The sequence below is a fragment of the Balaenoptera physalus genome, assembly GCF_965194825.1.
Source record: "Balaenoptera physalus genome assembly, chromosome: 5".
NCBI classification, from domain to species: domain Eukaryota; kingdom Metazoa; phylum Chordata; class Mammalia; order Artiodactyla; family Balaenopteridae; genus Balaenoptera; species Balaenoptera physalus.
Window position 1 is genome coordinate 124,942,042 of NC_138884.1, and position 25,204 is coordinate 124,967,245.

The 25,204-nt window shown below is 37.7% G+C and overlaps 1 protein-coding gene across 1 annotated transcript in view; it reads left to right on the forward strand.

Annotated features, from left to right (window-relative positions):
- UGT8 (UDP glycosyltransferase 8) overlaps window positions 1–23,627 on the forward strand; it is a 90,880-nt gene extending 67,253 nt beyond the window's left edge. Inside the window, exons 4-7 of the mRNA XM_082462868.1 lie at window positions 12,819–12,961; window positions 14,416–14,492; window positions 17,038–17,257; window positions 21,347–23,627. Coding sequence (XP_082318994.1) covers window positions 12,819–12,961; window positions 14,416–14,492; window positions 17,038–17,257; window positions 21,347–21,710 — 804 coding nt within the window. The 3' untranslated portion in view covers window positions 21,711–23,627. The remainder of the gene's footprint in view (window positions 1–12,818; window positions 12,962–14,415; window positions 14,493–17,037; window positions 17,258–21,346) is intronic.
- Window positions 23,628–25,204: the final 1,577 nt, after the last annotated feature.

Sequence of the window (25,204 nt, forward strand, 5' to 3'; positions counted from 1 at the left end):
CTAAATTACCACGTATAACAATAACATTTTGTGAAAAGGCACATAGATTTCAGAAAAAGCTTTACAAATGAACCTTAAAAATAAACCCGTTTATAAGTTGATGGTTGTTTGCATGGGTTTGGTTTAGCAAAACAATAATGAAAACTTAATGTAACCCATCGGATAGATATATATCCAATGAATATTTATTGAGTGTAGATGAGTCATGGGCCATACACTACTTTGGGTGCTTTGGTATTCAAGGAATTTATAGTCTGCTAAAGGAGATGATATATGTATGCAAATAATTTTATAACAAATTCAAATGTGGACAATACCATAATGGAGATGTAAAGTACTATCAAGAGAAATAAAGAATAAATTCTTAAACTTGGCAAGAGCAAAGATTGATGTAGAAGGTGGTGTTTGTTCTGACCTTGAAGGGCCTGTTGAATTTGGATAGCTAGGAGTACCATGATGCAGGGGAAACAGAGAACCCAGTTACCAGTGAGGGCAGGATGGGATAGGCTAAGAGAATGTGGAATGATCTGGTGTGGTTCAGGGTCAGAAGTGAGAAACAGACTGACCTTGCATTGTCAATGACAATTTTAAGATTTTTCTCATGGATAAAGTTAAGAGAAATTGAGTACTCAAGCACCGAGTGGAGAGTACTTGAATGAGACTTTTAAAATACACTGGTTCAGGTTGGGCAGTAAACTTTTGAGAGGGCCCAGGCATTAGGACAAAAAGCAGATCAGTGAAAAAGGAAATTTGGGGTTTCTTGTTCAAAGATAGACTTCTACTGCAAGCTTCTCTAGGAGCACAGTGGTTAATTGTGTTGATGGAAGGAAGTCATGATAATGGTGAAATAGAAGAACAGATCAATCCAAGTTGTAGTTCCACAGAATTGACTTGAGAGTATGAAGATGCTGAGGGAGTGCTCCTGGAGAGAGCATGCCTCCCTCATGCCCGCAGGGAGACCGGGAGGCATAACAACCCACACAGCCTTCTGATGATTTTCCTCCATTGGTATAGCCTTTGCTGGGCCCAGCTAGGATTTTCATCTTATTCTGAGCTTCCCTTTCTCTATCCAAGCAGAGAGTGAGATTTGTTTCATAAATTGTCTTTACGTAGGGCAGTGCATGGAAGGTTACACAGTCTAGCTGGCACTGTTACCGTGGCTCTGCGTGTTTCTGCCCCAGGGGAGAAATGCTTTCCCTGAGATGACTCACCTACTCATCCCAGGATCAATGCGCCATTGCCCAGACCCTTCTGGGTCATTGGCTTTGTTGCATAGGGGGAGTCGTACTTCCTGAAGAGTTGTAAAAGTAGATTATCTAAAGGGGGAGTGAGATGGAGGGGAAGAGGTGGGTCAGTTCCTAGTTTTCTAGTCTGTATAGCCTCTTACCCTAAGCTGACAGCCAAAGGAAACCAAAGACTTCTCCTGCCTTCTTCACAGCCATGTGCACCACTCATGTTCAACATGGAAAGACACAAGACTTAATGGAAATATCCATTAGGTCCTAGGATTCAGTCTTATTGCATATTTTGGTATTTGTTTAGCTTCTTATGTATTTCTTTAGGCATTTGGGAGAAGCTGACTCAGGTGCACTCTGATGCTGTCATTGACCTGCAAGGACCTAATTGAATGATTTACCCCGGAAGTGATATGAACTAGACTAGTTTTAGCCAGTTTCTGCATTTACTATTCTTCTCTTATAGGTTTAGAATCTAGAAACACCAGTATCAGTATTATAATATCAGAAAAAGGGAGATTTTCTTTGATTTATGAAGGGATTCTTTAGTTGCCAAGGAAATTTTTTTTGCCATTTTATTTAATTGAACTATCAATGTGTTTCCAGTTGGTTTTGGAACTGTTAGCATACAAGTGTTCATTGCTTGTTGCCACACTCTTCCATTGGAAATTCAACTCTGAAATCAAGAATGAATTTACAGAAATTTAATGTAAATGCATATTCTGAAATTATTTATTCCTAGAGTCTCCGTTTCCCCAGCATGGAGGGAAGAAATGGGGCAAAGGCAGTGTTCATGCGATGCTGATAGTGAAGCTTGTGCGTCTGACCTGGACAGTGACATTCTGGGCGGGGAACCATGTCTTGCTCTTTTGTATTCCTGGCCCCTGTTACCTGGAGCAAAGAAGTGACCAGCAACAGTTGAACTGTGGCTGAATTATTGATGACATGCATATGACTGCAGATTGATTCAGGGCACTGTACTCAGTCCCTGTTGCTAATATCAGTGCACATCAAAAGGGAATGTGGCTATAAGAATTATTTTGGAAAAATACCAGGTAAATATTACATTTTTCTCTATTGAAGTATTGATGAGGACCACAGGTCCATGGCTCAGAATTAGGTTCTTTTGTATTATTGGGCCTCACCTTTATTCATTATCTTATTTTCTTAGAAGAAGTAATTAGATGGGTTGAAAGTCACAGAATAGGTATTCAGTGACTGTCGGTTACTTCCTCTTCTCCCAGTCTTTTCTGAGAACAAAATGCTCTGCTAGGGACTTCATGTGGATCTCTTAGCCCTGTTTTTAGAGTCCATCTGTGACTCTTGAGAAACTAACCAAATGCAGATGTATTGAGATATCCCAGTTACTAGAGCTGTAAGGAGAACTTTAGTGACATTTAAACAACCATTTATTTGGCCCACAGAATCTGTAGATGAGGAATTCAGGCAGGACTCAGTGGGAAGGGCTTTCTAGTGTTTCCCATTGTCTGCAGCCTTAGCTGGACAACTTGAGAACTAGAAGCTGGAATCATCTGTAGGTTCATTCAGTCACATGTTTGGCTGTTGATATTGGCTGGTGGCTGAGGCTTTGGTTTTGGCTGTTAGTTAGAACACCTATTTGTGGCCTCTCCATGTGGTTTGGATTTGCTCATAGTATGGTGATTGGGCATCAACGGTGCATGTTCCAAGAGAGAGAAGCAGTTGGCATCTGTAGCTTTTTTTATGACCTAGCCTTGAATGTCACATAACATTACTTCTACTATATCAATTGATCAGGAAAGTCACAAGCCTTCCCAGGTTCAAGGGGTGTGGACACAGCCCCATCGTGAGAGAGGGAGCAGCAAGGTTCTGAAAGCACGTGCAAGACTGGAACTAGTGCTTGAATTATTACTGGGAAAATACAGTCTGCCACACCATATACTTCCCATGTCTTTTGCTGTAATTTTCACATATGATTAATAATTTGTATCTCTCTAGGTTGTTTTTACCAAATAGCCTACTTACCGATTCCCTGGATCTAGTTGTTTGTTTGTTTGTTTAATAACTTGCTGTTAAATGTGTTGATCACATGCTGAAATTGATGGAGGGAAGTTTAAATTAAAAAATAAAAATTAATAGATTATCTAGAACTTTTGATTTGTATTTCCCAGTGAGGCAGTTATAGGTTTGTTAATACTTTGGAGAGCAAATAGTTAGGATTTATAATCAAATTCGATTGTAAAAGGAATAAAATGATTTCATCCTTCTCTTGCACAATAATGAATACTCACCTTCTAGGTAATTTTTTCCAGTTTCTTTTTGCTATATGCTATCTCACTCTTCTCTTGCCTTTAATTTTAATCAAAGGCATCTTAATTCAGACATATAGCAAAGACGTACTTGTCAGTGAACTACCATGTCCATTTCTTTATGTTACTAAGCTATATTTTGTGATAGGACAGGGAGTTATACAGATATCTTATACAGGAATTTCTCAATGGAAAATAGTTCTAAGAAAAATAAAAACTGGTATGGACTCCCTTTCTCAAACTTGCTTCTTGTGTTTTATATCACCTTCTTTTAGGCCAGGTGCTAGCTTTGCTAGTCAGGAAGTCATTGTCTTTTCTGCCTGAATAGCACTGAATTCAGTGAGTGAGACTCCAGAGAAAAGCTCAGCTTCTCTCAGCCTGAAGGGCGTCTGGAGAGCCCAGCAGGGGACTCCACGGAATTAAAGCCATCAGATTAAGTAGGACTCTTTGTGGAATCAGAGTAACTGATGGTCATTTCGTGGTTTTGATTTGCTTTGGGATCCTCCCTGAAGGAACTGGATTGAGTATAGGGCCCACTCGACCCTTTGCGGGGTTCCCTGGGCTAGAACTGCAGGCGGGTGCCATAGGTCCTCTGCACGCCTACTTACTGAACTAGGGGACCACGTTCTAGCTAGCGCTCTGAGCAGAAATGTAACTGATTTATTCTGTTAGGTATTCTAGACCCAGAATCTCTTTTTCTCGCTTCTCCTAAAAGAGGCCACTGTGTCGCCGCCGGTTGTCCATAACACTCATGTGTTTCCTCTTGATGTATTTGAGAGCTCTAAAAAACTGTATCTGCAGCCCAATTTTCCCTCCCAAGTTTTCTGTTTCCCACTGCTTTCTAAGTAGTTCCACTTGGATATTACACAGAAATCTCAATTCATTACGTTCAAATATAAACTCTTCTTCTTCTTCCCCCCTTCAGACCTGCTTCTCCTTATAAGGTTCTTCTCTTGGTTAATTACAGAATTATTCCAAGCCAGAAACCTGAAAATCATGCTAACCCCATCCTCTCCCAACCCCTCACTGTCTTTGGTTCTAACAAACACGCACCTGCACCCACTGCTTCCTCTTCTCAGCCTTAGAGCCTCACCTTATCTCCCCCGGTCTCCTCATCTTGTCCTGTGACGGTCTCCTCCTGCACCCATCTCACTCTGCTACAGCCATTTGCCTTGTCCGCCTTCACACTAGACATGAATTTTGCCTCCCTCATCGTGTCTTTCTGGCATAATATTGTGATTATCACAAAGAAGCTTTCACTTTGCCTTTCCTGGAAGGAAAGAGGGCAGACAGGTGGACCGGCTGACGAACCTACCTTTATTTTCTCCAGGCAGGCCATGTAGTTAAACTCGAATTTTAAAATGCCCAACATTCTCTTCGTTAGCTCAAATTCTAGGGAAGAGATGGTGTCACTTATCTAAGGAACTGAATGAAAAAATAAAGCAATGCATTTATTGTTTATCTTTTAAGGATGTAGATTACTACTGCCTTTCTTGATTTATGAAAAGAAATAAGTAGTGAGCACCTACGATGTCTCACAACCCAGGAAGAGAGAAAATCTTGTGCCTAAACTCACACACTACAAGGTATGTGATGTGTGTCCTCTGAGAGAGCACATCTCACAGAGAGTTAGTATCCTTTGTGAGAACTTTGATAAATAACTACGAGGTGAGGAGGATATGCCAGGCACCGAGGGGCAGGCTATGTTTGAAGAAGAAAGAGTAGATGAGGGGTGGAAACCTGATGGGAGGTGAGGGTAGAAAGTTAGGTTGTGGCCATGTTATTGAGAATGTAAACTTTCCGGGGACAGGAATTTTTGGTGATAAATGTATTCTTTGGTGTATCAAGTGCCTAGAAGAATGCCAGGTATGGTACACAGCACGTAGTCAGTAGTATTTGCTGAATTAATGAATGGACTCCTCACTTGCCGAGACACTATTTGATAAACAAGTATTTGTTAGCCATGGTCCTTTTTTTTCCCTGCAGGAATGTGAATGTTTAGAGTTGACAGCAGATTGTTTTGGAATGTTCCAGGATCACAGGTCTGTACACTACACTCACATGTGCAAAGACAACATACGCCTACTCTTTCTGCATCTTTATCCCTCCCTTTCATACCCCCGTCCTCCTCGTCTGTTACAAACCATCATGCTCAAATCTCTCTCATCCTCCCCAAACCTCTGGATTCTTCATTTCCTTTTGTAACATAAAGATTTAGCTGTCATTTTTTGCATTGATTTTTTTTTTTTTCTCCTGGTGAGATTTTCATCTTTTTACACCCAGTGGTTACTTTCCATAGTGCCTGGGTACCTTGCCATGATCATATCCTTGGGACATCCTGACTGTGTGCAGTTTCTTGAAGGTCTTAAGAACCTTGAAAATTTAACTGTCTTCAAAGTCAAATCAGGGTTTCAAATTTTGCTTACTTCTTTTAATTGTAACTGTATTGGCAACAATTAAAAGCCTTATGAGAAAGAAAAAAGATACTGCAGAATCTCAGTGGAAATGAATACACCCTTCTAGGTACTTATTACATCCTCCTGAAAATGTTCACTGTGTTAATGAAGGCATCTTCTGAGATTTTTTTTTTTTTTTAATAGAACCATCTCCTTGACATTGGTCACTGTATTGCTTCTTCAGGTTAGTTGTGGCTTAACCCCTTTGGATAATCTTAGAAATTACTTGATTGTTCTGAAAAACTGACAACTAGGTTTGATACTGCATATAAAACATTTTTTGTACTTTTTCTCATTTATGTATTTGTTTTAACTGGCTTTATTCTGAAGAATCAAAAACATGGCGAAGAGAGTATGTATAATTCAGAGAAAATGTCTTGGTGCAAAATAACTTTATTTTTTTCCTTTTCTCAATGTGGCTATCATTTCAGTCCATCATCTGTTTGTTGCTTCTCAGACTTCCTGCCCTGGGAAAATAACACCATAATTTTTATGTTTCAAAGCACTTTTATATATTTGATCCCATTTAATCTTCACAATGTCCCTGTGAAGTATTATCAGCATTTTTTTAAGAAGAGAAAGCTGGGCCTTAGAGAAAATAGGCACTTGATGGAGATTGCACAGCAAACTGTGGAATTGGGGTTTAAACCAAATTCTTTGCCAGTTAACTCAGTAAAAACAATGGTTAGTCCATTTTTGTTTTGAATGGTAACTTTTATAGTTTCAATGGTATTTTTAATTATTGTTTGTTTACTAAGTCTTGGCTAACTATCTTAGCAGTCGTCAAAGATCATGTTTGATGTCCCACGGTGTTTTTAAAACATTTTATATCAAAAATGTTCATTATTCTCTTATCTACTAGATTTTGCAGAATGAATATTTCAGTTCTGTGCAGCCCACCTGACCAAATTGGAGCATTCTTTGTATCAGGCCCTTTAAAATGGGAAAAGAGGCCCATTGATATTGGTGTTGGGAACAAGAACAGAGGTCCCAGCACCCACCCCCCTTCTCCCGTCACCATCTCTGTGTAGGATTCTCTCACAGTCCAGGCATTCTTTGCCTCAGAGTGGATGGGGCTGACAAAGGATGCAGTGTTATTGGTGTCTCCACTGCACTGGCCCCCTCTCAAGGCTCTATTTTGTGGGGAGAAAGGAGTAAGTTTGGGTCATAGGCTGCCGTCAGGACAGATCTGGTGCTAACCTCCGCAGCCCAGTCTGTCCCCAGGCTCGGAGCTGTTAAAGATTTCCTTAGGGGTCTATCCAGATGCTGATGTCCTCAAAATTAAGCCTAGACAGGATAGAGGTGGGCCTGTACCATCCACCTTTTCATTAGATATTCTTTCATTGATTCTGAAGTGATGATCTTTTAAAAGTCTACTTTTACATTTCTGGAATTGGGATGTGTTTTACATTTGTACAATTCAGAGGAAGTTTTGTTTTTGGATAGGAGGCTAAGTGTATAACAAAGGAGAAAGGAGTCACCCAATGACTGTCTTCTCTAAAAGTCTCAGAATCTGCTCTCTACTCCTTCTTAGAATATTTTTTCACTATCCTCCATTTCTCGACATTGACCATGTCAAAATATTACCTGAAGTTATTGGAAGTTTTAAACTTTGGGGGCGTTTGCTGCCCCAGTCTAACTCTGGTACATCTCTTGGCTCCTGTTCCACCCCCATCTGCTGTCTCACAGGGCCAGGTTACGTTACCCACTCATCCTGAACGGCGCTCCAGGGAGGGAAGTGGGGAGGGGGAAGATGATATACTTTTCATTGCCTTATTCTTCCAACAACCAAGTCAAGGCATTTGGTGTATAATTACTCTAGGGAAAGGAATCTGGCCATACCAGGAAACACATCATGTGGACCAGGTCACAATTGTTAAAAAAAAAAAAAAAAAAAGCAAACATGTTAGTATATAGCATTTGATTATGATAAATGTTAGCCATATTTCCTTATTATGCTACTTTTTTCCACAAAGGGCATAAGACGCCTTCCCTATTTAACTCTACAAGAAGATAAAATGATTATTCTTCTTGTAAGGTCTTTTCAAAAGCTATGTATATAAAATTATAGCAAAGTATAGGTAAGTATCTAAATTGGTTACTTTAATTGCATAGAAATGGAAGTATTCATGGTCATAAAGTGAGAGAGGCACCTATGACCATTGCTGCTTTCCTGCTCAGTATTTGTTCTATTCCTGTGACAATTTTGCTTTTACTGACATTGTGGAAATGGCAAGAGTTTTTCCCCTGGACAATAAGCAGGAAAAACCGTAGAGACAGGCTCTGGGTTTGGGCCTGTGATGATGGCTGAGAGCCTGGGAAAGTCAGCAGAGCCCGGACATCCATGCTCTGTTCCTGCCCTGCCATCTAGTGGACCAGCGAGCATGCAGTGCTGGCCAATTAAGTATAAAGGACTGAATGCAATTACTAAACTCCTATGGTACATGATGTGAGGTGTGTATTCTGTACATAATATGCACAAATATCCATAACATACATAAGAAAAAGTGGTACTGCTAACACGTGGCAGTTGATGTGTTTAAAAAACAAAGTCCTTAAATGGAAAGTATTGAGAAATCTATCCCTGCAAATATTAAAATGTATTATAAAATAGCAGTAAGTAAAACCCTTTGACAGGACACAGGAATGGATGGATAGATCAGTGGAAAAGAATAGAATTTAGAAATTGACTGAGAGGGTGGCATTTCAAATAAATGAGGACAAGATGAAACACTCTGTAGTGTTGAGAAGGCGGGCTGTTTGCTTAAAAATAAAGATGTATCGCAGTCTCATTCATTCCTCCAAAAAGAGTCTGGTGAGGAAAGGTTAAAAATTAAAGACATGAAGCTATGTAAAATTACTTAAAAAAAAGGTAGAGCTATTTAAAAGATAATCTTAAAGTGGGAAAAGTTTGCTAAATAATTGGAAAATAAACCCAGAGTCCACTTAGGAAAAGGCATTTTATCCTTCTAGCAAAACAAAACAGTTGACAGAAAATTATAAAGCAATAATACTTACAGGGAAATATTACAGTCAATTCTTAAGTTAAAATCAATTAAGTAATAGTATATTGACAGCATCTAATAGAGTACTATACAGACTACCGAGAGAACAAGAGATGAAAACAATTTGAATTTACGTTTCTCTGATTATCCATCTGAGGCTAAGCATCTTTCCATGTTTTATGCCATTTGCTCTCCTTCTGTGAAAGAGGTGTTTTCTCGTGTTGTTTGCGGGGTTTTTTTCCCTCATTATTTTGTTTTAGGTATTAATTCTTTGTTTTGTGTGTTACAGATACTTCTGCATCTATTTATTATTCTTTTGCTTTTTAAAATGTCTTTCATACTCTAGAAGATTTTTGTTGTTCTACAGTCAGATCTGTCAGTCTTTTCTTTATGACTTCTGGAGTCTGTGACTGGCTCAGGAAGGCCTTCCCCACCCCAATATACTAAAATTATCTTTGGGGGTTTTCTTCAAGTACTTCATATATTTTAATTCAATTTAACTTTTTAATCCTTCTGTAATTTGTGTTAGTGGAGGGATCTAACTCACTATGTTTTCTGAATCAGTAGCTGGAGGCCTCCTTTCTCCGCTGATGAAAACGCTGACTTCCTATCTTCCTTCTCCTAATAATGAAGACATGCATTGTGATGGTTCTAGATTCTAGAGTACATTTTAATATCTTGAAGGGTAAACTCTCTCTGTTCTTTTTCAAAAATTTCTTGGCCTCTCTTGTACATTTTAGGCTCAGCTTTTCAGGTTCCATAACAATCCTTTCAGAATATAGGCTGAGGATGCATTGAACTTAATTTTATAAAAAATCAGCATCTTCATAACTTTGATGTTTCCTTCCCAGCCCATGTTACATCTCTCCATTTGAACAGATTTTCTTTTTTGTCCTTTGGTAAAATTTTCTTGTTTTCTTTATGTGCATCCTTAGGTTTACTCTAGTCTTAAATATGTATTATTTTTGTTGATATTGTGAGGGGTTTTTTTTCAGTCCAATTTTTTAAGTTGGTATTTGCCCCAGGACAGGGGGTTTCTAAAGTTACCTATATTTTTAACAGTGGTAAGTTTCTAGAATTGGGATTTTTTTTTTAACATTAATTACATGTATTATGAAGGGGGGGGTGTTAGTGAAGAGTTGTTATTAAATCAGTTTATATTTTATAACTGATGGGGTCTTAAATTCCAGAAAATACGGTATGTATATATAGAGTTGAGATGCCGCCTGGCCTTCCAGCCCTTTGGAGACCTAAGCACACTTTTTGTGAAGTTCTGGTTCCAAAGTCTTCACCACAAGTTGAGCAAATTCTAGATCCCTTCGGCCTCTGGCTCGTGCATCTAGTCATGCTACCAGAAGGTCACCGTATCAGCCAAACCCCAAACCCAGCCCCTTCTATGTTCCCATAAAACATCAGTCCCCCCAGACATTTTCTGAATTGAGGCTGCAGATTGGAGATCACAGATCACGGGGAGGGGTTACATCCCCAAGCGGCCCAGTGGCCCCTGCCCCTCACTCTCTCTACTCTCACCTCTCACTCCCCTGTTCCGTCTCCAGCTCAGGACCTAGCAGTTGGGATATCACCTCGGGGCCTCACTCTCCCCTCTAAGCCAAGTGCAGTATTATCTTCTAAAAATGCTGAGTACTTTCCCTGGAGGGAACCATAATGAATAAAATTTTCTCTATTCCCTTCCATACAAACAAAGATTATATACTTGAATATATTCTTGTTACGGCTAATGACTATGGTAGGAAAAAAGCTGGAAAAATAGGTTTATGGATTTCATTTTATATCATGCAAGACAAAGAACAAACACGTGTACAAAGAGTCAACTGAAACTCAAAGACCTTTTAAGTCCTCGGGAAACGAAATTTAAATAATGTTATTCCCATAACGCTTAGTATTTCTGAATGTAAACATTTTGTAAATGGCATTGACCCTGAAATTTTTGTCTTTAGAGAATTGGATAGTAGGTGATAAATTATTTGAAGACAAACCATAGGCAGAAAACACCATATGAATTCAGATTATTCTACTGTGCAGATTATTCTGTTGTTCTAAGTATATCTGGCTTAAGACTATATATAAATCGAAAATTCTAAATCGGTTTGTTTTGTTTCCTACTTTGAATCTACAAGTTACGCTGTTAAATTTTCAGCACGTGATAGTCTTGGTAAATGTGGTAGAATATAAGTTAAAAGCTTTAATCCACAGTTGATATATTCTCGATTTCTTTTATATGTTCATAAACAAATAGAGTTTCCTAGAAAATGAGGTGTTTTGATAAGGTTTTCTTCCCTCCCGAATAATTACAGCCTATTTTACTCACTCAGTAGCTGGAAGGATGTTCCTCCTTTCCATCATCACTCTTGGTCCTATAATGACACTATTCACTAATTGATTTGAGGCATAAAATGTGGTCCTCTCTTCCCTGCTAAGAATATAAGTGGGATAGAGCCAGTTAACACAGATCTCATTAAGTGAGAAAAGGAAAAGAAAAGGGAAAGAAAGCAAAGAAAATAAAGACATAAAGAGGGCTAACATTGCATATAAATACTTAGTATTGAGCTATGTGGTGATGCCATTGCGATGATACTTCTTACTGTACTTCTTACCTCCCAGCTTCAAATCAGGTTATGCCAGACAGTGGTGTGAAATGCAAAGAGCACGGGCGACACAGTCGTCTCGGTAACTTCTTCATCCTGAACGAGAGACCTACCGGGTCTGCGAGATAATAGCAGTGACAGCTTGCTCTGCACATTATGAATACACAGTGGGTTTGTCCCCTGTTTCCATGACTATATTATGGCATAGGTGTTGCCAGTAGACAGCATGTTTGTTTTCCTTACAACGGAATTATGTGTTCTTCAAAGTGCTGTGCCTTTATTCATTTTTATATGGGAAACTGAAGCTCAGTGTCTTTGACAAAGACTTATTCAAAGGGATAACTTACCATAAAAACAAGCTGGTGCCTACAGAATAAAATCAAGCAAGGGTGGCATCCCTTAAAACGAACTTCTTTCATCTTCAGTTAAATCAATAATACTGGTAGAAATGTGTCAATGTGTCTTCCTATGAAATGAGTATTCCTGAAATTTGACAGTTGTCCCTATTGAACATCAGACATGCCATGGCCCCTTATCTATTAGCTGTAGATGCACATGTTTGAGAACTTAGCATTTTCCCACACAATGAGAGAAAGCTTCTGCTCAGAGATTTCCAGAACCCCTGGATGCCTCACTATACAGTATGCATGATTTCTATTCTGTGTGAGTTGAAGAAATAATTAGAGAAATAGTAAAACTTGTTAGGCCTATGAATGTTTGGAACTATTAGCTACTTCCTTCTCTTTCTCAGTCATTTATACAGTATGCTCTTCAGAAATGAAAATTATCAAACTTAGACCAAGATAAAGTCAGCCCACTCCTAAAATAAAAGTCTCCCTGGGTGGGTGTGGGGGGGGGTGGTAGTTAATGTCTTTGTCATGTGTCTAATCTTTCACTTATGTCCTCATACAAATTTATCTCTGACCATGTTTTAAACATGAGTTTCAATTTTTTGTTTTTTACTTCTGTCTGAGCTCTTAGGTCATTAATTACTGATTTTTTGTTGTTGTTTATTGATCTTAACCAAATGAACTATCTGCCCTCCTTATTTTAGTTAACATCGTTCAGTGAAATATTTTTTTAAAAAAGCAGTTATCTAAAGGAAGATATTACATTATCTTCACTATTTAATTGTTTAAGAAAATTGTCTGAAGGCTTTTTAAAAACTGGGCTGTGATGACACTGTATTACTCCTTCACAAAATTAACTGCCGCATTTTGATTTGCAGGATCTCCAAAGGTGGGTGAATGGTGCTAATCAACATGGCTTTGTCCTGGTGTCTTTCGGAGCTGGTGTCAAGTATCTGTCAGAAGACATTGCTAACAAACTGGCAGGAGCTCTGGGGAGATTGCCCCAAAAAGTGATTTGGAGGTAAGGTAATAATATAGATTGTTTCTTCACTCTTGATTTTCCATATCCTCTTACTTAGCCCGCAGGTCTGAGTAAGCACAGCCCATTGATTCCCTGGCAATATTACCAGGATGCCTTTGACTTTTCATTTTGTTTCTTAGTGTATCGAAATCTAAGGATTAACTTATATAATACTCTGTGATGGATAAAAAGACATCTAGCCCATAGCATAAAAAGAAAATCTGATGCACAATGATGTATTTTTGTGATGGGTGCATTTTTATGTTACCCTCATTTACCCTTCTATTATTTATTATCACTTAAAAATGTGTAATTGCATGCATTTCTATATACTCCTTCAAGTCAGTGTTGGAATGAGGAAAAAACGATGGATGAATGATTAAATAGGTAAAATATTTCATGGAACCTTTTGGGCTCCCACTTTGTCTATAAATGCTTTCAATTTCCTTTATCCAAGAGACCAGGCCTATAAAAATACAGTAACTTGCCAGTTAATGCTAGTCAAAACAGACCCCACTTCTTTTGGGAGGCATTGCCAACATGTGTCTGTCTCTGGAGTTTCTAACCCAGTGTCTAAACTTGGACCTGAACACTTAGTTAGTGTGTATTTACTTAGTACCTGTCCCCACCATTGGGCTCTAGGGATACAGCAGTGATCAAGGTCGGCCCCAGTGTCAAGCCATTACAAGTAGTCTCTGATTAATAGGGGTTTTTCCTTTGTAACACCTGTGGGAGGATTAGCTCCTACTTCTCCTGGCTAAGCTATGAAATGGATACATATTTTATTGCAATGGTTTAAGATCTCTCCCTTTGGATTCCAGTCCTATTGGATTTCTTCTGTTAGGCTTAACCCAGAAAGTGCCCCTTCTACTTTATTTGGAAGAGTTTGTATCTGCTCATTTCAAACTATTGCCATTCTCTCAGTTGATAAGCAGTTTATGGTTTATCTTTCAAAGATCAAGGCAGGAAACAGCCTAATTATGTCCTTTGCCCCACAGAACTGTCTCTGGGGCCCAGCTAGAGAAGAGTACTTCCTGCTTTCTTCCAATTCTCGAGCCTTCCCTCAGTTTCTGGATGTCCAGATGAGAGCTATTGACTGCCCAGTGGTGGCCCTTGCTGGTCCTTCCTGTTTCACCTTCTAGGTGCTGGTAGAAAATGACTTTCTAGCATAGGGTCATTTGGTTGCTATTTCCCACATCTCTGTGGATAGGTGAGGAGAGCTGAAGGAAAATAGATCTCAGTATAATCAGAGTGTTTCTTATTTATCCCTCACTCAGTGAAAATGTGAAAAAGAAACTGAGATTTTTGTTGTTACTAAAACATGGCTTCCCTCTTAAGAATATCAATGAAAGATCATGTAACATTCATTTTAAATCCAAAAATTTAACCAGAGAGTTCATACCAGGAGTGAAGTGTGATTTTTTGGAAGATTCATAGTCTGGTGTAAATTTCAGGTTTTCTGGAACCAAACCAAAGAATCTGGGAAACAACACCAAGCTCATAGAATGGTTACCACAAAATGACCTGCTTGGTAAGTCACTGACATGTGGGTGCTTACTTGGCTTTTAGATTTTAATTGTGTAAATGTGAGTTTATACAATACATGTATGGTGTATGATAGAATCATTATGTTATCTAGTGCGTTAAGTCCTAGATTTCAGACCAACAAGTCAAACCTTTAGTTATTGGCAAATAATTTTAAAGTATAATCATTTAGGCCTATAAATTAAAATTTTTAGACCAGTCACAAATTTTAGTTTTCTGAAAAATATACTTAATACTATATAAGCTAGTGGTGAGTAAAGTTATACCTAGTTATGCCGATTAGCTAAAAGTAGTAAAATTAAAACAGTGAAAATTTAGATTTATGTCATAGTTTTACTATAGATGTATCCGAGAACCCAGAGAAATTTGAAATTATTCATTTGTTTGAAACCACAGAGAAGCAGGAAGCCGAAAACACAGTCAATTTATTTTAACTTTACTTGGATTATCTGCCTAGATTTTACCCTAAATCACTGGGCACTTTTGAACACTTTATTTCTTTTGATTTATTTATTTCTTGGGGTTCTGATCCTCAACTCAAAATTAAAATACCAATTATATGCATATCTTTTAAGATATCTGAATCTAAATCTAATTCTCTTTGTTAAGCACAGATAGTAAAATGTCAATTGTTTTATTCATTAAATCTCTAGGAAAATATAAGGCCATATTATCCTTTAAGATATTACTTATTAAGGAAATTATAAAAATGTTACTGATTTTGGCAATATCGACCATCATTTGTTCAATAATACTAATCTAACAGATTATGTAAAAGTAGCTTTAAGTTATATTCTTAAAAATAGACTTTTAAAGAATATCGTTTAGAAGCTAAATTGACCCCCTAAAAACCTGCAAATTGAATTTTGTAACTAAAAAACAGTAGGGAAAACAGTAAGTATATATATAAATAATTCCTTTTGTTTCATTTATTATAAATGTTATTCTATAAATGGTAAAACTGAGAAAAAAATAATAAGACAGTTTACCTTTTTTGATGTTTGTATTTTTTTTCTTTTTCTTTGTTATGTCTTTACCATTATGACTTCAGATTCCATAGAAGGTAGGAAGGAAGCAGTAAATTTAAATAAGATATCTTGACCATCAGCCATCTCAGTTCAGCAGGGGACACTGCTGTATGGGAGCATCTAAACTGGTCTCATGGCTTTTTTTCTGCGAGGCTCTACAGCGAGGTGTAGCTACACCCAGAGGCCCTCCTCAAGTTCACATCTCTTCTGGGTTCCTCAGAATCTCAGCTCTCTGCCTTTTCTGAGATTAGCATCCTTTTTAACTCTAGCCATGACCTCTGTGGGTCCTCTGTTGGTTTCTAACTATGCTCAGAGGATTCCTCCAGGATGAGAAGCAGGAACCAAATCAGTGTGTCTCCCCTCCCCTCCTCTCACAACACTCCCCCCTGCTCTCCTTACACCAGCTCTGCATTATTTTTCACTGCTGGGCTTGGTGATAATAAAGTTTTGTTCAAAGAAAAAGGGTCGGTTCTACTACTGAAAAGAAAGTTTGAAATCCACTGCGAGGGTCGATCCCTTAGTTGGGCTGAGTTGAGAAGCCGCTTGTGGGTCAGAGCAAGAGACACTGAGTGACCAGCCCGCTAGGTGTTGAGGTGGGAGAGTCCTGGAGCCCCACTGAGACCCAGGTTCACACACAGTTCGTTTTTTTACTTGATGTATGTTTATTTTAAATGTTTGTGTTTTTGCAAGCTGTAATTCCTTTCTGGCCGTATAGCACCTATCCTGAGTGCAGTGTTTCTTTGTCTTACACTTTTTATGCAAAACTTTCTGCTCAGAAGGAGATCTGGATTTTTAAATATCTCATTAATTTTGATGAATTATCTCTTTTATCTCCATGACAGCTAGATGTTATGTGATGTCCCATCTCTTACAACTAACTTTTGTAACTGTCTGTCCCTACGTGTTTTTATACCTAAAATGTAAAATCGGACCCTAAGATTGTGTAGCACAGATGCTGATATGACTTGAATGTTGTAAATGCTAAGCACCATACAATGTTCCTCTTTGAATAAGCACAGAAACTGTTCATGGACATCTGGAATCCAGCCCCACATTTTTACATGTTTTTTTGCAAAGTGTGTTTGACTTTAATATAGATAAATGCTTGAGTAGCCAGAAAGTGGGTGTCTGTGTTTAGTAGAATGTGGTTGCCCCCTGGTACTTTTTGTCATTTCTTGCTTTCATTGATATCCTGTTAATTATTGGCCATTTGAATGCAGTTGATATTTGTGTTTTGGGAGAAGATATTGTGATAAAATTCTTAAAGTTACAAATGTTAGCTTAAAAATGGCTTTTAACTGATACATATAAATCAGATAATTATGTATATAACAAGCATTGTAATTGGTATAGAGCAAGAATCTGTGAAACTGTGCCTTTAAAAATCCTATATCTGGAATGCATGTTTATTATAGTATCAGCTTTTAAGAAATTTCTGGAAAATCTCTTCCTAGAATAATACACAATATTCTAAGTTGTTTTCTTTTTTTAATCCTTCTTTAGGGCATTCAAATATTAAAGCCTTCCTGAGCCACGGTGGTTTGAACAGTATTTTTGAAACTATGTATCATGGTGTTCCAGTAGTGGGAATCCCACTCTTTGGAGACCATTATGATACTATGACCCGGGTACAGGCAAAAGGTATGGGGATACTGCTAGAATGGAAGACAGTTACTGAAGGAGAGCTGTATGAAGCCCTAGTGAAGGTTATCAATAATCCCAGGTAAGGTTTCAATTAATATTAAAGCAGATGAAACATATATACCACAGCACATTGTCAATAGCTGATTATTGCCAGTAGGTTGTCAATAAACCAATTATAGAAATATCCTTTAGATTCCTGGGTATAATGCCTTGTGCATGTTTCTGTCATTTGAAAAATAGAAATAGCAATCATTTGGCCAGCCTTGTATGACCTTGAATAATATTCTACCAAGGTTTGACAAACTAAGGAAAAGCTACCATGGGAACCGTTGGGTCCCTACTGTGTGTCCATTTTTGTGTCCTTTATCTCATTTTGATGCTCATAAAACTATATATCACCGTTCTCCTTATTCATATTATAGAGATGAGGCACTTGAAACTCAGAGAGGTTATGTAATTTGCCCATAGTTACAAAGCTATTAGAGTAGGAATTTGAACCAAGACTGTCTGATTCCAAAGTGGTGCTCTTGATACTGCCTGGTGCTGGGTTTCCCTAGTGCGGGGCGTCAATGAAATGCCGAGCTTTTTTTACTCAGGTGAGTGACTAGTCAGAATCTTTATTTTATTTTTTTTCTTAAATTCTTGATGTGTCTTGAGTTAACCCAGTTCACAACTGAGCCTCAAAGAGTAGAGAGTTGGCCTGTGTAGTTTTAAAACAAAGCAACAATATTTCCCATTTTTATGTGACATTTCATTGATCTTGCCTTTCAAATGGCATTAATGTCTGAAGAGTGTGAGCTTTTTCTGTTTATACCCAGGGTAGATGGCATAACACTAGACTGAGAAACGCTGCCGTAGTCTAAGAAACAACCAACAATGAGAACAGTTCTTTCATACAAAGCGATGTAGCTTTTAGGTAAAAGGCACTGCAGTTCATTATGCTGTCTTATGTGGGCTTAGAGGCGGCCTTCATGTGCTGAGCCCTTAGAGGATCCAGTGTCTCGGTCGCAGCTCTTGGCACTTGGATCAGTATGTTTGCTGATCTGAGGTACCTGAATATGAGATCCCTTCGTCTGTGTTCTGTAGCCTTTCTTTTAAAAGTCTAGTGTTTTTCAAAATGTGGTGTTCTTAGGGAAGATGATATATATCATACAGGCTTTTAAAGGAAGATTCGTAAAATGCAGCCCTCAAGGAGAGTTTGTAGAGAGATAGTGGCAGAGCTGCCGAGATTGGGTCGGTTATGCAGAAAAAGCAAAAGTCTGGATTATCCACACAAAATCAGTCTGGCTGTGTTCTGTGAGGTGTAAAAGGGGCCAAATCAGAGACCAGACTATAGTCTTAGGTCACACTGCGATTAAATCCCAGCTATGCCATCTTCAAGTATACACGTGTGCTTGATTTCAAAACAGGTTTTATTTTGTTCAGTGAATGAATTTACATTCTTCCACAAAGTATCCATATAAGATAAATAGTTATTTGCATATAACCCTTGAAAAGTTTAAATATTTAACTAAAGCCTTTTGCACATTCAGGGTAGGAAGATGTCTTTATTCATTGTAAAAATGACAATGATTCAGGTAGTATGTTCTTTGCTAAAAGTAATTATATGTAAACTTAAGGCATTTATCTTTATTTGTTTCAAATACATGATAATGTTCCATATTTAACATGCCATAATTATTGAAAAGGCTGATTTGATTCACTAATATTGTGTCCAAGATATTCTAGTTTAAACCAATAGTGCTAAAGAAGTATTACTTCTTTCTTTTTTACTCAACTTAAACCATGTCTTCCTTCTTCCCATACTAGTTGTTTGGATTTATTTAATGAAAGCTATTGCTTTTGTTCTTTGGAAGGAATTCTTTTGAATCTGGAGATTTTATTAAAGCAAGTTGTAGAGAAAGATGGGTAGCTAATCCTTATGAACTTAACACATATCCAGCCCGTGGTTATTACTTTTGATAGGAGACACTTCCCCTTTTGTAAAATAAAATGTGCAAGTCACATGAGCCCCTTACAAGGTAATTTGTTTTATTAAAAGTAATTTTATCCAAGACATTCGAAAGAGTTTAGAAGTGGCCTTAAGTGACCATTTTAATCACACTGTTCTTTTTTTTCCCCACAAACTTTATATTCCTACTGGAAGAAATTTTGAGTTGTAAAGCAAACTATGCTGAAAGGACAATGCCACTTGCTACCTCTGAAAGGGAGAATCTTGGAAAATTGGGCTGGTTAGTGAGCAGACAGCTTTATGAGTCTGCTCTTGGGGAGAAGTAAAGGTCTGAGTGATGAGTCCTTACTCCATACTCACGTAAGCTGAGGCAGGTAAGGACTGGTTCTGGACCAGGGAACCTATTGGAATTTCATAGGTGGCAATGAAGCCAGATTCCCTGCAGAAGGATCTTTGTCACGTGCAGTCTGTTTAATCATCTCTAGAGAATGGGCCATATTCTCATGACATTAAGGTACCTGAGGACCAAGATTGTTTTTCATCCTCCTTCTTCTATGTTAAAATAGAAGGTTGAATTTCATTTTCTAAGATACCATGTTTCACTTCTGTATTTTAAAGATGCCCTTTTATCCTGTAAGAATTTTCTCACAAAACAGAGTAATCAAACGTTTCTAATTTACCTTTTGCCATTGATAAGAAATAATGATAGATTACAAAGCAAGGCCTCTTAATAGTACAAGGAATATTACAAGGATGGCCTCTTAATATTTGGGTGAGGTTTTACACTTTTAAAGCAACTGGGTTTATTATATAACAGTAATTTTGTTGTAAGGCTAGAAAATGTGCTTTTTCTTTAAAAAAATTTACTTATATAAGTATTCAAAATACAAGAAAACAATTAAAAATAACAATAGGTAACAACATTTTACAGTGTTCTATAGTTTTTTCACAAACTTTTCAACACATAGTAGACAGTATGGCTTAGGAGAAAGATCATGGACCCTGGGAGGCAGGAAATTATGGCCACGAGGGCAGTCTTTTGGATGATCTTCCCACCATCAGTCTCTTCCTTTTTTTAATCCTCTCCCCAAAGCTCTGGTTTAAAGCCAGTCTCTCTGATTTAATGGTCTTTGATTCTAAGAACAGGGCTGCATATCTTGTCATTCTGAACACACGCAAAGGAGCCTCACGTTCCAATCTAACTTCCAGCCAAACACCCCTGTGCTACATACTCTTTCCAGATAAATTTGTTCTGGGCATACTCTTGCTCTCCCACCTTTATTACTTAGTTCACACTCTTCTCTTGGCCTAGCAAGCTTTCACATGTCCAAACTTTTGTTCCTGTATAAGGCACAGCTCGAGGGCCACACCCTCCATGATGTGTTTTGTAATCCTTCCATGTGGAAATTATTTCTTACGTTTGAACAATGCAAACTCTAATCAGAGATCCATGCTCAAAGGGGCTTTGTGCCAAAGATTGGCATATAAATGTACAGCTAAATATTTTAAATTAAAATGTTTACATTATATTTGATCACTTTTTGTGATGATCCTCTTTAGCTGATTTTTATCAATCATTTAAGAGTGTTTTCTTTATACGTATGTATATACATATACATATATGTATCTCTACTGCATATAATGTCACATATGGCTTCATAGTGTTTGTCAACTCCTTTTCATCTATTTACTAAATATAATAATCTCACTCTGTCACCTAGTGCTGTTTTAAATCAGAACAAAATTAAATGTCACTGCTAAAAGGAAAAGGTGTTGGGACAAAATTCTGCATTTTTTTCCGCCATCCCTCTGTTTCAGAATCTAATAAATTCGCTCCTCTTCCCGGTTGAGACTCATTGATTAATAGTATTTAAAAGCATATGAAGAGAAGGATTACATGTATATAAGAGGCATGGTCTAGTGTAGAAGGAGCATGGGATTTGGAGTCAGAAAAACTTGAATTTGAATCTCAAATTTGTAATCATGGTCAGGTCACTTGGTCTCTCTGATTTTCATTTTCCTTATCTGTGTAAAATTTATTTTACTGTGTTAGTATAAGGTAATGTGTTGAAAGCACTTATCACAGTGCCTGGCACATACTAGGTACTTAATACAGGATAGCTATTTTTATTATTTTCCCTATTTTTAACTTTAAGGAGTTATGATCCTGAGCCTTGTAGCTACATGATCATTCTGTGTCTTACCTCCACCTCATAGCTACCGTCAGAGGGCTCAGAAGCTTTCAGAAATCCACAAGGATCAACCAGGTCACCCTGTCAATCGGACTGTCTATTGGATCGATTACATTCTCCGTCACAATGGAGCCCATCACCTACGTGCCGCTGTCCATCAAATCTCTTTCTGTCAGTATTTTTTACTGGATGTTGCCTTTGTGCTTTTGCTTGGTGCTGCCTTGTTTTACTTCCTCTTGTCCTGGGTCACAAAATTTATCTACAGAAAAATCAAAAGTTTGTGGTCTAGAAATAAGCATAGCACAGTTAATGGACATTACCATAATGGAATCCCCAATGGCAAGTATAAAAGAAATGGCCACATTAAACATGAAAAGAAGGTGAAATGAGCCAACAGCCCACCTGATAGTAACAAATCTCTTCAGTCATTGAATTTTTATTGCTATAATTTAGTCTAACAACTACTAAAAGGAAAACATCAGTAAACAATTCTAACACTCCCTTATCTGATCTTACTAATGAAATTCTGTGGAATTAAGATGGCTGTAAAAAGCACAAACCTAAAATGCAAAAATGTATTTTATTCGAATACTGATGCAGAGAGTTTTGGCACTGAACCTTTTAGAAGCCTTAATTATTCAAATCAGTTAAGTGACCATGTCAGACTTTAGTTTTAAGTCTTGATATATGTGTGTCCCGGTTAAGGAATGGTTTCTTTTCTCTTAAAAAGATTTGTTTGTGTATGTATGTGTGTGTGTGTGTGTGTATGTTTCCTAATTAAGATTATTTCAGCCAGCTGCTTGTTATATTTGTTGATGGTACAACACATTCAAGAATGAAATAGAAAGACGGTTAGGATACAAATGTTTCTCTTCTAAAATTTAATATATGGGAGCTCAGAACACTAAAATGAAAGAACACTTTTCCCTCAAAACTGAATGCAGAGGAAGAAAATGAAAAGATAGGTGACACTGGTTTTTGTACTTTTAGGGTTTTTTTGTTTATTCGTTTTAGGTTTTTTGTTTTGTTTTAGTTTTACTTTTCTTACAGACTGTGGATACTTCTGGGGGAAAAAACATACAATTAAGTAAATGTATAAATTGGTTGTCACGTTTTACTTCTATTTTCTCCCTACCAATAATTTGCCTCTGGGAGAATTTTATAGTTTTTTTCTATTTCATTTTAATGAATAACAGTATGTTAAATGTATAATTAAAACAAAGCAACAAAGCTCTGACTTTTGTTCAGAGTACTGAAGATAACTGCTTATATGGCATCTTTAAACAGGGTTGTTATTTGAATGTTTTGTAACTGTTTGATGGCTTTTCTGTAATGTAATTTTTGAATGTTCAGGTGTGGTGTTTCCAAAGTATTAACTTTAAAAACCCACCTCCTTCATCCTATTTTGTTGTCTGGGCTACTCAGTCTGTTACATAGGTGCCAACATTTAATTCTTTTCATTGGAACATTTGCTTTTCTCCATATTGGTACCTGCTTTGTCTGAGAGGTTTGAGATCTGGTTACCAAGTCAAACTTTACATGATATACAGAAGTGACAGAGAAATTGTACTACTTGTTTGTGAAAATGAGTTCCCACTCCCCTCCTCACTGCCTTCACCCCCACTTCAATCCACTGTGGCTGACATGGGACAGGAATAGTATTCATTTGAGGATAGGGGTGCAAGTCACAGATATCACAAAGTCGGGACCTCCCAACTGAACCATTCACTTGCTGGCAACTCTGAGTTTATTCCCTGCCATTCTGTTTACTTAGCATTTGCACTACACATGTTGAGTGTATGCTTTATTTATTTGTAGTTTGAAATCTTATGTCTGACAGCTGAGAGTAGAAAAATACAACATTTACCTAATGACATTCGCTAACATGGAAAGAGTTGTGAAAATTCTAGAATGCTTAAATCCTTATCGTACACTATGACATACAACTTCATCACACTCCCACCAGGAGCCACTCTCCTGTACTTAGAAATAATGTCACAAGTAGTTTTCTAATGTACAATGCAGGCAAATATATTGCTGTCTGAATACTTGAAGAAATGGTATTACACATATAAGCCTATTAGTTATACCTTTTCACAATCTTATAATATTGCCATTAAAAGGGAAAAAAGACACAGGCAATGAATGGTGGGATGGCAACAGGACTTAGAGTGTATGAATGAGTTGATTTTGCTTTTTTGGAATTGGATAAAGGTGACAGTAGGCATTCACTGGATGATTAAGCATAAATTAATCTCCACTGTGATAAAAACTTAAACAATAAACATTATTTAAAAATAGAGAAATGTTGTTGGAATAAAATTTTTATTCAGATTTTATTTCACAATATTATGTAAATCCATTATAAACATGTTTCTGAGACAGGTCTCCCAACCTTTATATGTGTATATGAGTGTGAAAACAGTGTTACATGTGAGAATTTTTTATTATTATTATTAAACAGAGGAATTTACCTTACAAGTGCATCAACATGGATCTTAAAATTGTCCCATAATTAAGAATGTTAAGTGTAGGTATTTACTGATCATTGTTGGTTTTTTTGTTTTTTGTTTTTTTAGTAAGCTTATTGTTAGCCAGTTTTGGTAAATAGAGTGATTTTAAATTTTCCACGCTTGGGCTAGATTCTCTAATAAAGTAAAGTTTTCAAGAAGGTATTTATTCATTTATTTTTTTAAAAAGAACCTCTGCAAGTATTTCTGTCGCTGGTCATCATATCAAATGCAAATGAGAATTAAGACATCAATCGTTTTTCCTCTAGAGCCATAACTTTTAATATCCCTCCACATAGACGTAGAGGCAGAATTTGAATGTCCGGGATTGGAGGGGAGTGATGTTTGGGTTAAAGCGGTGGTTTATGATTGAAGTTGGAGAAAGCTAGCGATTCTCTCTTGAGGATGTAGACACTTTGTATAACAATCTGGGGACATTCTCAGACTCCCAAATACAACATTGATATCTTCTGGCAAAGTCTCCGGTGGTGTTTATCAACTTAGGTTTGGGAGTACTGTCCTTAATGAATCACCTCTGAACCTTACCTATCCAACAACTTATTGACCACCTCTCCCCGTAGATTGTGATACCCAACACCCCTCTCCAACTGCTGGAATCCACCACACTAGATCCTCAGCGGACTCCAATTCCGAAAAACCTATTCAGGGGATCTGCTATCTGCCCCGCCCTCCTTCCCTTCTAGGGGCCAGTAGTGGTGAGGCACTGCTGAGACAAGATGTAGCATCCTGTTTTTTTCCCACCCGTTTCCTGTTTCCACCAAAACTACAAGAATATTTATGCTCAGATGACCTGTCTCAGTGCCGTGCTCCCAGCTTTGCCTTGTAATTAGGTAGATTAGACATGATAATTCGACATTGTGGGGCATAAAACTTGTGATGAAATTAACATGAAAGAAGTTCCGTTTGTTGTTGTGAAACATTTCGTGGACCATTGTTATTTATAAACGGTAAGAACCTTCTTTGAAATACACAACTGTAGTGAATTGAAGAGAGAATATTTATTTATAAGCAAGAACTCAGGAACTGCCATGGAGGGGTGGGGAGTGGAAGTGACTTGACGTTCAGTGGATGCCTGTCCCATTGCAGACAGTATGCTGGATACTAGGGGAATTTACAGATGATAAGGACAGTCTCTCCTTCAAGGAGCTTGTGATCTAGTGGGAGACATGGACACAGAAGTAACTATAAAGTGCTGGGGCCCATAGCAGATGTATGTGCAGGGTACTGTGGGAACACTTGGGAGGCAAGAATACATGTCAGAGAAGCCTCTCTGTGTGCACCAGAGAATCCACACTCACTACTGGCTTGTCTTGTAACACAATGTCCATGCCATCAGTTGCTTCATCAGGAAC